At 47.2% G+C, this 10,830-nt stretch overlaps 1 protein-coding gene across 1 annotated transcript in view; it reads left to right on the top strand.

The window, feature by feature from the left end:
• The first annotated feature begins 1,255 nt into the window (after positions 1 to 1,255).
• Positions 1,256 to 10,830, top strand: part of Eif3e (eukaryotic translation initiation factor 3 subunit E) — a 37,781-nt gene continuing 28,206 nt past the window's right edge. Inside the window, exons 1-3 of the mRNA XM_004850284.4 lie at positions 1,256 to 1,457; positions 8,124 to 8,238; positions 9,714 to 9,831. Of these exons, the coding sequence (XP_004850341.1) occupies positions 1,368 to 1,457; positions 8,124 to 8,238; positions 9,714 to 9,831 (323 nt within the window). The 5' untranslated portion in view covers positions 1,256 to 1,367. The remainder of the gene's footprint in view (positions 1,458 to 8,123; positions 8,239 to 9,713; positions 9,832 to 10,830) is intronic.

Raw genomic sequence — 10,830 nt, 5'->3', positions numbered from 1 at the left:
GGGGTGGAGAACACTGTCAGTAGAGGGAACTGCAAGCCAGAGAGGCCAGGACAGCAGCAAGGCAGACATACCCAAGGGATTGAAGGAAACCATAGGGCTGGGGCCAGCAATCAAAAGGAGATGTGCGAGACAGGGCAGAAAGCTAATGGGTCTAGATGATCCAAGGATTTTTAGGGGATGACCACATTTACATACTTTGAATAGACAATAAGGCTTACAGGATTTTCAGCAAAATTTAATATTTTTTTAAAGACAAGGTCTAGCAAAATTACGAAGTTGCCCAGGCTGGGCATGAAGCTGGGATCTTTCTGCCTCAGCCTCCCAGAGTGCTGGGATATAGGTGTGCACCACCACACCCGCTGGTTTAAAGCAGAACTTCACTGTCAAAGTTACTCTGGCTGCTCCGTGAATAGAGCACGGGAAGAAAAGGGGAGATGCAAGGTAGAGACAAGGCTAGTTCAAACATCACAGTGAGATGATGGTGTCTGGAGGAGGGATTAACTGTAGGCTGTGTGGACTGACTGGACCTGGACATGCCTGGAAGGTTAGAACCGAAGACCTTGGGGGGGTTGCTGCAGAACAGAGTTAAAGACGACCCCGAGGTTCTGGGGTGACTTTGAGCGCTGGACAGTGGAGTGGTCCTGATGAGCCACACGACGTCGGTTCGGTTCCGTTCGTGTTGAAATGCGGGGCACACCCGGGTCGGAACCGAGCAGGAGTCCGTGTCGGGGCAGTCGTTCGGCGCTATCAACCAGTGGGTCCCGGGTAGCGCTGTGGACTGGAAACCGATGCGGAGGGCGAGGCCACTCGGGTGAAGACTCCAGGACGGCGCGGGGGCTCGGGGCTGGGAGAGCTCCCTCCCTGCAAGCCCACCCGGTGCGCCCGAGTCCCGTGTGGTCTCCGCAGCACGCTGTCGCCTGCCCAACCGGAGTCGCCCTTCTCAGCACCCGCTCGGCTTCACGTGCGGTCTCGAGGCCTCTAACCCTGGTCCAAGGCCGCCCAGGCCGGGCCGCAGCTCTGCACGGGGCACCGGGCCTCGCGCACCCTCTTCCCCTCTTCCCCTCCCGCGGGTTTCCGGGCGCGGCGGCCTTCTCCGCGGCCCGGAGCAGCCGATCTTGGGCTCTTGCGGATGTGAACGTGCGGGCTGCCTCGACGGGCGAGCGCACGGCCGGCCCCGCGGCCGCACTCGCAAGGACCGCAGCCACGCTTCGCGGAGCGTGCCTGTGCGCGTGCGCCGTTCGCCGCGCGCTCTCGCGGGACGCCCGCCGCCGGCGCGGCGAGAGTGCTTGTGCGCATGCTTGCTAGCCGTGCTGCCCGTCTGTCGCGCTCCCAATAAAGTTTCAGGGAAGAGTCCGCTGCGCGGCAAGATGGCGGAGTACGACCTGACCACGCGCATCGCGCACTTCCTGGACCGGCACCTGGTCTTCCCGCTGCTGGAGTTTCTCTCTGTGAAGGGGGTGAGCGGGGCCGGGGCTCCGGGAGGGAGCGGGTCGGCCGCCAGGGGGACGCGAGGCGCCGGGGCGGGTGCGGGCCTGGGCTGCGCGAGGCAGGGGGACGCGGGCGGCGGGCGGCGGGCGGCGGGCGGCGGGCGGCGGGCGGGGTCCCGCTCCCGGGAGTGCGGCTCGCGGGGCTGCGGGGCCGGGAGGTTGGTGCGGGCGGCGGGCGGCGGGCGGCGGCGGCCTGTGCTCGGGCTCGGGGCCCAGGCTTTTGAAGCGACTTTTTAACCCTCACGACGACCTGGCGTTCTCGTTTCCACCAAGTTGTGGATTCTTTGCGTTATTTCCGGAGCTAAGCTAGGTAATCACTTCCTGGAAGCGCAACCTGTAGTGTCTGCGAGGACGGAGACCAGAACCAACCCCCCCTCAGTCTGCAGGTCGGAGTGCGCAGGCTTCAAATAGTTGGAATCGGGCCTCAACGTGCCTTTCGCTCTGTGAAATACTTTGGATAAGAATGTAGCTCTGGAACTTCATCTAAAAACATGTTTCAGCCCTAGAAGTTTTACTGGGCTGAAAGGAAACATAGGTTGAAAGAAATACTAAGCTTAGTTACACGTTGGATGTATTGGGAAGTTGTTACATCTCAACTACAATAGGTACAACAGGTATGATGAAGGACTTTCAGTTTAGTCCAAAAAAGTAAATGATTCCATTTCTGGAAGCAGATCGCACCGTAAGCCTCTTTAAGGAATTCTAGATTTGTGTGCTCCAACTGCAAATGAAAAAATTCCTACAAATAAACATGAGATAGTTCTGATAACTTCTCAGAGTTCCCAGGTAGTTATGGCTCATTGATTGGACGGGGATTCTCATGCCCGTATTGGTATTGAGTGGTTTCTTTAGAAGTGGGTCACCAATCAAAAATATTCTGTGTCCTTCTTTCGTCCAACAAAAAATTGGATGCAGCAACCCAAAAATGGTGCTAGAAAATTTATTTGAAAAGTGAGGGGTGGGTGGGTATGGAAGAAACCAGCTCTGCAGGGCAAACTTGGGCCGATCAAAGAGAAAAAGGGTAAAAGCAAAAATAAAAGTACACGCAGTGTTTGAGAAACGCAGGGTTGGGGGGGTTGGGCTATTGTGGAAACTCACCACAGCCCACTTCCGGTTCTGACGTCTTCTTTAATGGCCTACACATCTGGTGGGAGCTCTGAGAAGCTCTACATAAGGATCCTGGAGGGATCTTGTAATTGGCAGGTCCCTCTCGTTTCCCCAGCCAGCTTTGCCACTTCTTATCTCCTATATCATTATGAACTTTTCCTAAAGTTGTTAATGTTAGGGAACACTTAGGTTTATTTTCGATAAATGTCTAAGAACCTCATATGAAACTATCTTGTAAGGACATATTTTCACCTGTTTGAAACCCTTTACGAGCTACATGTAGAAACACTTCTGAAATAACTGAGCTTCATGGTTTTGTTTTCTTTATGCTCTGATTTTTCAAGGCAGACAAAAGAAAGGGAGGCATGTGTAAGTCTAAATTAGCTTTTCAAATAGCGAGACCAAAACTATGAGCGAATGAGAAAGTTAAGATGGTTTTACAGAGAGGAAGGCATAGTATTTAGTGACTACTAAATTCGGGGCCATGGAAATGTGAAAAATACAAGATGAAGCCCAGGCATCTCATCATTAAAATCTCTCCTACCTGTCCTTTAGAATTTAGTGTCTACAATGCAAGGCAAAAAGTTAGTGCAAATCAGACGAGTAATTTATTGGCAAAGTGCAGTCAAAAGTGAGAAGATTTTGTTAACTTCAGTGGGCAGAAAGGACTTTGAGAAGACACATTGAGTCTTGAAGAAGATGGTTCGGGTACAGTTGGCAGTCAGGATGCATGTATTGATTGCATTAAGAGGGAGAATTTGATACATTTTGCAATGTTGGAGAATATAAGCTCCAGGACTGCTTTTCTGTGTCTCCTGCGTGCGCAGCACATGAAGTCGAGTCTGGTGTAAAAGCTTTAAGTGGCTGTTTGATAAATAATAAAATGAACAGATATTTATGTCTCACTGCTTTTTATGCTCATGTGCAGTGGAAGGACAGATGGGGCCATGTCAGGACCCTGGGCTCTGAATTTAGACGTGGGTTAGGCTTCTGGCTCTGTCAATTAACCTGCCTGTCACAAAGAAGCAGGTTCTTTTCCCTTTTTTTTTTAGACAGAATCTTGCTATGTAGCCCAGGCTAGACTGGACCCCTTGGTGATCCTCCTGCCTCAGCCTCCCAAGTGCTGAGGGAGATTAAAGATGTGCGCTGCCCTGCCCATCTTCTCCTCTTAACTGTGTTCTTTCTCGTGAGTAAGACATCATTACCAGTTTTGTGGGGTTGTTAGAAATGCGAGAGATGGTGCTTATGAAGCATTTAGCTCGTCTAGGACAGAGTAAGTACTCCTAAGTGCTTTCTGTTGGGAAACTACTCCAGCCCAGAAGGGAAAGAGGGAGGGTTTTGAAGAGTGAAGAAAAGATTGACCAAGGACAAGTGTGGGGATCTCTAAGTGGAGGGCCCAGCAGAGATCAGAAATCCTCCAGTAGCTCTGGCGGTGATGGTCGGAAGAGTAGCATGGAAATGTTTGCAGGAGATTAATGAAAGGCATTATTGATCCGAGAAAAGCACAGGTGTGATCCCGTAACGTTATTGCTTAGATTTTGAAACATTTTCTAGTTGTCCTTGGAACCTAGAAAATAGGTGACTTTTTTCCAGAGCCAGACATTGAGACTGAATTGTGTGTGGTTGGAGGAGAATTGAAGGAAACAGTAATAGTGCTGAAGAGAAAATCTTTGAAATACCTAAAATACCAACCTAAGGTAGGTGACACCAAAAAAGACTCATCTAAAACTGGGGCCAGGCAGGAGGTGTGACGGTGTGGAAGAGTCTCCCAGTGGTGGAAGAAAGGGTGGGCCCAGATGTAGCTCAGGGTTCCGCAGCCTGCCTTGCAAGCACAAGGTCCCAAGTTCGATCCCTGGTACCAAGGGGGGGGGGGCTGAGTTTAAGCTGGATCTTAGGAAGTCCTGGGTGGAAGTCGTTATAATTTGTGTAAAAGGGGATGTGAAGGCTTGAGTTTTAAAGAATCATTAATACAGATGTTGGCTATGTGGAAGATGGTAACAGGAAGAGATAGCAAAAGGTGATTTTAATCTGTTAAGAAATAGGAGCTGTTTCCAGCACATTGGTGGCAAACTGGATCCCAGGAGCCAGAGAGCAGCCCTGTGCTGCTCTGTGCTGTTTTATATTTCTATGTGGTCTGCAGCTCTGAGCAGCTTTCAACAGATACACATTTGCTATTATGGAATGTTGGTTCTATACTTCAGTTAAATGAAACATATCTTCTAAATTTTACTCTCCTTATATTTCTATTTAAAATTTTTTGGAAACTAATTTTTTTTTTTTGTAGTACTGGGGATTGAACTCAGGACCTTGCACTTGCAAGGCAGGCTCGGTGCCACTGAGCTAAATCCCCAGCCCTGGAACTGTTTTTTGGAGATTTGTTGTTGTGTAGTATTCTGTTTTTGCTTTTTATTTTTAAGAACTGTAACTTGATGGTTTTTGTTTTTGTTTGGTTTGGTTTTTGGTACTGGGGATTGAACTCAGGACCTTGGGCTTGAGGGACAGGCGTGGTGCCACTGAGCTAAATCCCTGGCCCCTATTTTGTTTCGTTTTTGAGACAGGATTTCGCAGTGTAGTTCAGACAGGCCTTGAACTCACTGTGTACCCCAGGCTGGCCTCAAACTCATGGCGATCCTCCTGCCTCAGCCTCCCAAGTGCTGGGATTATACTTGTACCACCATGCCCGGCAGTTTTTGCTTCTTGACTCAGATCTGAAGTGCTTTCCCTTCTCCAGAAGTGCCTGAGGGGCAGACTTGAGAGGTCTCCTCCAACAGGTGTGGCTTTGAGGAAAGGCAGTAAGGGCTGTGAGCAGAGGAGCAAAATCCTGGAGTGCACAGTGAGGAGACAGGACCTAGCCCATGAAAAGCTAGCTGTTAGTGGGGGGCTGGGCAGGAGTGGCATGCCCAGAAGTGGATGTTTAACAGCAAATCTTGTTTGTTTTTCTTAACGTGATGCTTGGGAGTGATTCCACAGCCTTTGCACTGAGCTACATGCCTCGCTCTTTATTTTTCAGTTTTTAGAATTTTGAGACAAGGTCTTGCTTCACCACTATATCACCTAAGCAGGGCTTCAGTTTATAGTCCTCCTGCCTCTGCCTTCCAGAGTGCTGAGATGATAGGAGTGTGTCACCATGCAGATTGGTTTTGGATTTTTGAAGCAACTTTTTAATCGGTGTAATGCTTGTGAAAGTGAACCAATGTAAATATACTGGTCAGTGAATTTTTAAAAAGTGAACAATGAACCGACTTGTGTGAATACCACGTAGATCAATATGTCAACATTGCAAACGGTTTAAATCTTCTTTCTGACGTTAGTCATTGCTCACGTCTCACAAGGAAGAAAGTGCTTGTACTGATGACAGATTGATTTGCCTGTTTTTTTAGTGAGGAGAGGGCAGTCTATTGGGGAGTGAACTCGGGACCTTTGCAGTACGCTACACCCAGTCCTTTTTTTTCTATTACAAAAAAGGTTTTTTTTTGAGACAGGGTCTCACTAAGTCCTTCTTCATTTTACCAGAGTGCTGGGATTACACGTGTGTGCCACCACTCCTGGTTTGTTTTTGATTTCTGTGTAAATGGAATTAGGCTTTGACTAGTATTTATAGTTCTGGTTTTTTGCAGGGGTTGGGGGTTGTTGAGACAGGATCTCTATGTAGCCCACGCTGGCCTTGAACTCACTATGTTGCTGGCCTCAAAGTTGAGGCAGTCCTTCTGCCTCGGCCTCCCAGATGCTGGGATTACAGGTGTGCATCACCATGTCTGGCTCTGTTTACTGTTTTGTTTGATGTCTTTCGCTCATTACTATTTGAGTCCTCCAAGTTTTTAGGGTGGTATTAGGTAAAGATTTTCAGTGCTGAATATCAACCTATCATACTTATTTATCCATTCTAACATCGATAGATTTGGCTATTACAAGTAGGGATGCTATGAAGATTCTTAAAATGTACTTTAAATATATACACTCTTGGGAACCTAGGAGCAGAATTGAGTCACAGAGTATGTGTTCAGGAGATCAAACAGTTTTCCAAAGTGGTGGCACTTGTACCAGCGGAGTGCTGATATTGACAGGTTTCGGGGTTTGTCTTTTGCAGTTTCAGTGTGCATTGTCTTTATGACAAATGAAATGAAGGGGGCCAGGGGTTTAGCTCCGTGGTTCCACCGCCAGCCTCGCAAGCAGAAGTCCAGAGTTCGATCCCTGGTACCGAAAGAAATGAGGTGAGATGATCAATGAAATCAAGAACCTTTTCATTTGCCTATTGGCCATTTTGTTGCTTTTTGTTGTTACTAGTTTTTTTTTTTGGTGAGCTAAATCTCCAGGCCCTATTAGTTTGTTTTTGAGACGGGGGTCTCACTAACTTGCCCAGGCTGGCCTTGATCCTCTTGTCTCTGTCTCCAAAATAGGATCACAGGCATGTGCTACTTACCATACCTGGCTGGTTATCCTCACAATGAAGAAGTGTCTTACAACCTTTAAGCCACTTCAGCAGGATCATCTGTCTTGTTTCACTGTTTTGTACCATAAGAGTCCTGTGTCTGAGTTTGGAAGACTCAGTTTTGTTTTGTTTTGTTTTTGGTACCAGGGATCAAACTCAGGACCTTGCGCTTGTGAGGCAGGCAGCGGAACACTGGGCTAAATCCCCAGCCCAGAAGGCTCAGTTTTGATCAGATTAGCTGTACTGTTTGAACACTTTAATCTTCTCATCTCCCAGGCAGTGAAATGTAGTGGTATTTTTCTGGATTTTTCTTTGCTTGGCAAAATACTCGGTACAGAAACTTTTCTTTGGCTGAAGTGCCTGTCTTCCTAAATTGTGTTTTGTAGAATCCTTACATGTTATTTAACATAGTGCATATTTGTGTGATGCTTAGGTGAGTTGGTGTGTACATCTGTTTGCTCCCTCTACTGTTGATTGAAGTATGCTTCTTGAACTCTTTGCAAAGCAAAACTGATGTGACAGTGTTAAATTACAGGATGGGAGTTGTTTTCGTTTCCAGGGGGTGGCTGGGAAGTTGTACAAGATCACAACTGTTGATGTGTGAACATGTGGGTGTCAGGAGGGCTAGGAGGGCGATATTGGGGTGTGAAGGAAACTGCTTCTTAACTACCTGGATGTGGAGAGGAGATAGCTGTGTGTGCTTTGTAGTGAAGATGGTGTGGTTTTCTTGGGTGTGCACAACCCTGTCTAGAAAGGATAAAATCTGGCTTGATTTAACAAAAATAACATACCTGACTCACCTGGCCACCTGAGAGGCTGAGGTAGGAGGGTCCTGAGTTCAAGACTAGCCTGGTGGAAATGGCTTTCTGGTGTCATTGCCGTTGTGTACATGTCTTTGGGTAAGCAGATATTCTCATGTCTCTGTAGGTTGGGCACTTACTCTTTTGTCAGTCTTTCATGTTGCAGGAGGATGAATTAATAGTTTCTACCTTAAGAAAGATTGTTTCATGAAGCATACTTCTAGGTGAAATAATCTTACCATTATTCAGTTTATTTGGGAAATTTAAATATATTCCTTAGAAAGTGGTTTTCTTTTCCAGATATATAATGAAAAAGAATTATTACAAGGGAAGTTGGATCTTCTTAGTGATACTAATATGGTTGACTTTGCGATGGATGTGTACAAAAACCTGTATTCTGACGACATTCCGCATGGTAAGTCCTGTCATTCCACCTGAAGCTTGCCTTGTAACTGAGTGCATGAAGTTTGTGGTTTACAGAGGAGCTTCAGCTGGAAAAAGCCTGGGAGTGGTGAGTGGTTCTAAGGTTGTTAGGGTGGAAGACAGTGTAAGGGTTTTGAGGTTCTCGTGGGTGTTGTTTTCTCCCCATGGAAGAGGCAGACCTTCAGTTCCTTTTGTGTGGTGTATCGTCAGAGTTGCCCTAGAGTTCGGAGCTTTTCCTGGGAGCTCCCTGAGAATGTTGCAGCTCTTTCACTGAGCCTTGGAAGTGGACCCCTCCATGTGCTTGTAGTACAGCCTTTAGTTTCCAAGTGGCTCCCCGGGACAACACCGCCCTGCTTACTCACTGTCCAGCGTGGGCACACGTCAACTTAGACAATGCCGAGGACAGGTTTCTGTGGAATGGTTGCTCCTTAAAAAATGTAGTCCTGGGCTGGGGATGTAGCTCAGTGGCACCACCACACCTGTCTCGAAAGACCAAGGTCCTTGAGTTGATCCCTGATACCAAAACAAAGAAATGTCCTAGCTAGGCCTGGTGGCACACTGCTGTAATCTCAGCACTTGGAAGGCTGAAGCAGGAGGATTGCCTTGTGTTCAAGGCCAGCCTGGGCTACACAGTGAGTTCTAGGCCAGGCTGAACTATGTAGTGAGATCCTGTCTCAGCAAAACCAAACAAAAACCATAGTGCTATAAGTTCAGGAAATACGATAGGATTGTTTCCTTTGCTTAGAGAAGTATAATTTACTTTGTTTAAATTGATACAGTATTTCTCAACATTTGATCACAGATCCCCTTCTGTGTTTAAGAAATATGGTCTTAAAATATGAGTATAATTTAGTTGTAGTGAAAGAAGTAACATTTCGTATTACTTTTTTTCTTGAGATGGGGTTTGTTCTGTTACCTGGGCTGGCCTCAAACTCCAGAGCTGAAGTGATCCTCCTGGGACTACAGGCATGTGCCAGAGCACCCCCCACAAATAAACTGTTTCTTCAGATTCCCAGTGAAACCTTATTATGTGCAAGTTTTCTCAGACTTGTCGTGAGGTAATAAAAGGAACTATAGAATTTGATTTAAGAGATTAGAGACTGGATTTATAGCAAAAAACCAATCATTGACTGGATTTAAATCCCATTCTACCTAATTGAAAAAATCAGTGGCTACTGTTTTCTGCCCTCTCTCTTCACCTCTCCCCCAGAGGCTGTGTGTACGCCATTTCCCTTAAGGGTAGACAGGGCCTCCTTGTTCCTTTATGTGCCTTTGTATTGCTAGGAAAAAGGAATTGTGCCTCTGGGAAAGTTAGCCAGTTGGTGGCCCTGGCATGTGAATGTATCTGGGGTCAATAAATTTATGTGTAGTTTAAGTAAATTGAAATTTTTCCAGACATTGTCATGGTGAGCAGTAACACATTTAACATTCCCTAACATCGTAGCATTCTTCTGCATTTTTCATTAGCTTTGAGAGAAAAAAGAACCACAGTTGTTGCACAACTGAAACAACTTCAGGCAGAAACAGAACCAATTGTGAAAATGTTTGAAGATCCAGAAACGACGAGGCAAATGCAGTCAACCAGGTAATCTCTGCCTCTGTTTTTCTTTTTGTTTTGTGACCCGGTCTCATTGTGTAGCCCAGGCTGCCCTCCAACTCACAGCAGCCCTCCTGCCTCCGCTTCCGAGTGCTGGAGTCATAGGCGTGCACCACCACGCCTGACTTAGAGTCTAAACATTCCCTTTCCTAGATTAGTACCAACATCAAGTCAAGTTGTAGGGAGCCTCCAAAGTAAGTGCCCCTGGCTTGGATGCTGCTTTCTTCACCTGTTTGTTTCCGTTTGCCTCTGTTTTGCAGGGCAGTGCCCTTAGAAGCGGGAGCCCCCAGTCCCTTTTGGTTGCGGGGACAGGGTCTCCTGAAGCTGCTCAGATTGGCCTCCATCTTCCACATCCCGCCTCTGCCCCTGGTAGCTGGGTTTTCAGGCGCCCCGCCCTGCCTGTCTAAAATGTTAACGTTTTTAAAAAGCCTTTTTACTCGTTAGTCAGACTTGATTTTCTGGTGGCAGTTCTACGTGCTCCCCCTTCCGGGGCATTTAGCGATACCTCCTTATGTTTCTGGTTGTCACAGCTGGAAAGGGGCCGTAGCACCTCACAAGTAGCAGCCACGGGGTCCTGCAGTGCGCGGGGCCCTGCCCTTCACTCCCCCGTAGTGAGTGACACAGCCAGAGGAGTGTGTGAGAGGACAGGGCCCTGCAGCACCCCGTTCCTGACCGGAGGACCTCCTCGCCTTCCACCCCAGCCCGTGGGCTGTGTGGGCTGACAAGATCGGCTTTGCTAGAAACAAACTTGCTGAGTTTCTGAAGAAAACATCTTGCCATCGGCCACTTCATACCTGTGACTAATTGGAGCCTTTTGGGGTCTAATATTTTAAAATGAACTCTCAAATTAAACATTATCATTATGGTATATTCACTTGAGGAATTGCTAAAGATTTTGCCATGTTGCACATATCAATTTCTATAAGATGTATTCAAACTAGAATTGTAGAAATTGGCTCCAAATTTTTATTTATGATTTGGGAAAGT

The sequence above is a fragment of the Heterocephalus glaber genome, unplaced genomic scaffold, assembly GCF_053883595.1.
Source record: "Heterocephalus glaber isolate CG9 unplaced genomic scaffold, H.glaber_assembly_v1.0 deba00001556, whole genome shotgun sequence".
Classification (NCBI taxonomy): Eukaryota; Metazoa; Chordata; class Mammalia; order Rodentia; family Bathyergidae; genus Heterocephalus; species Heterocephalus glaber.
This window is presented reverse-complemented; position numbering and strand designations above follow the sequence as displayed.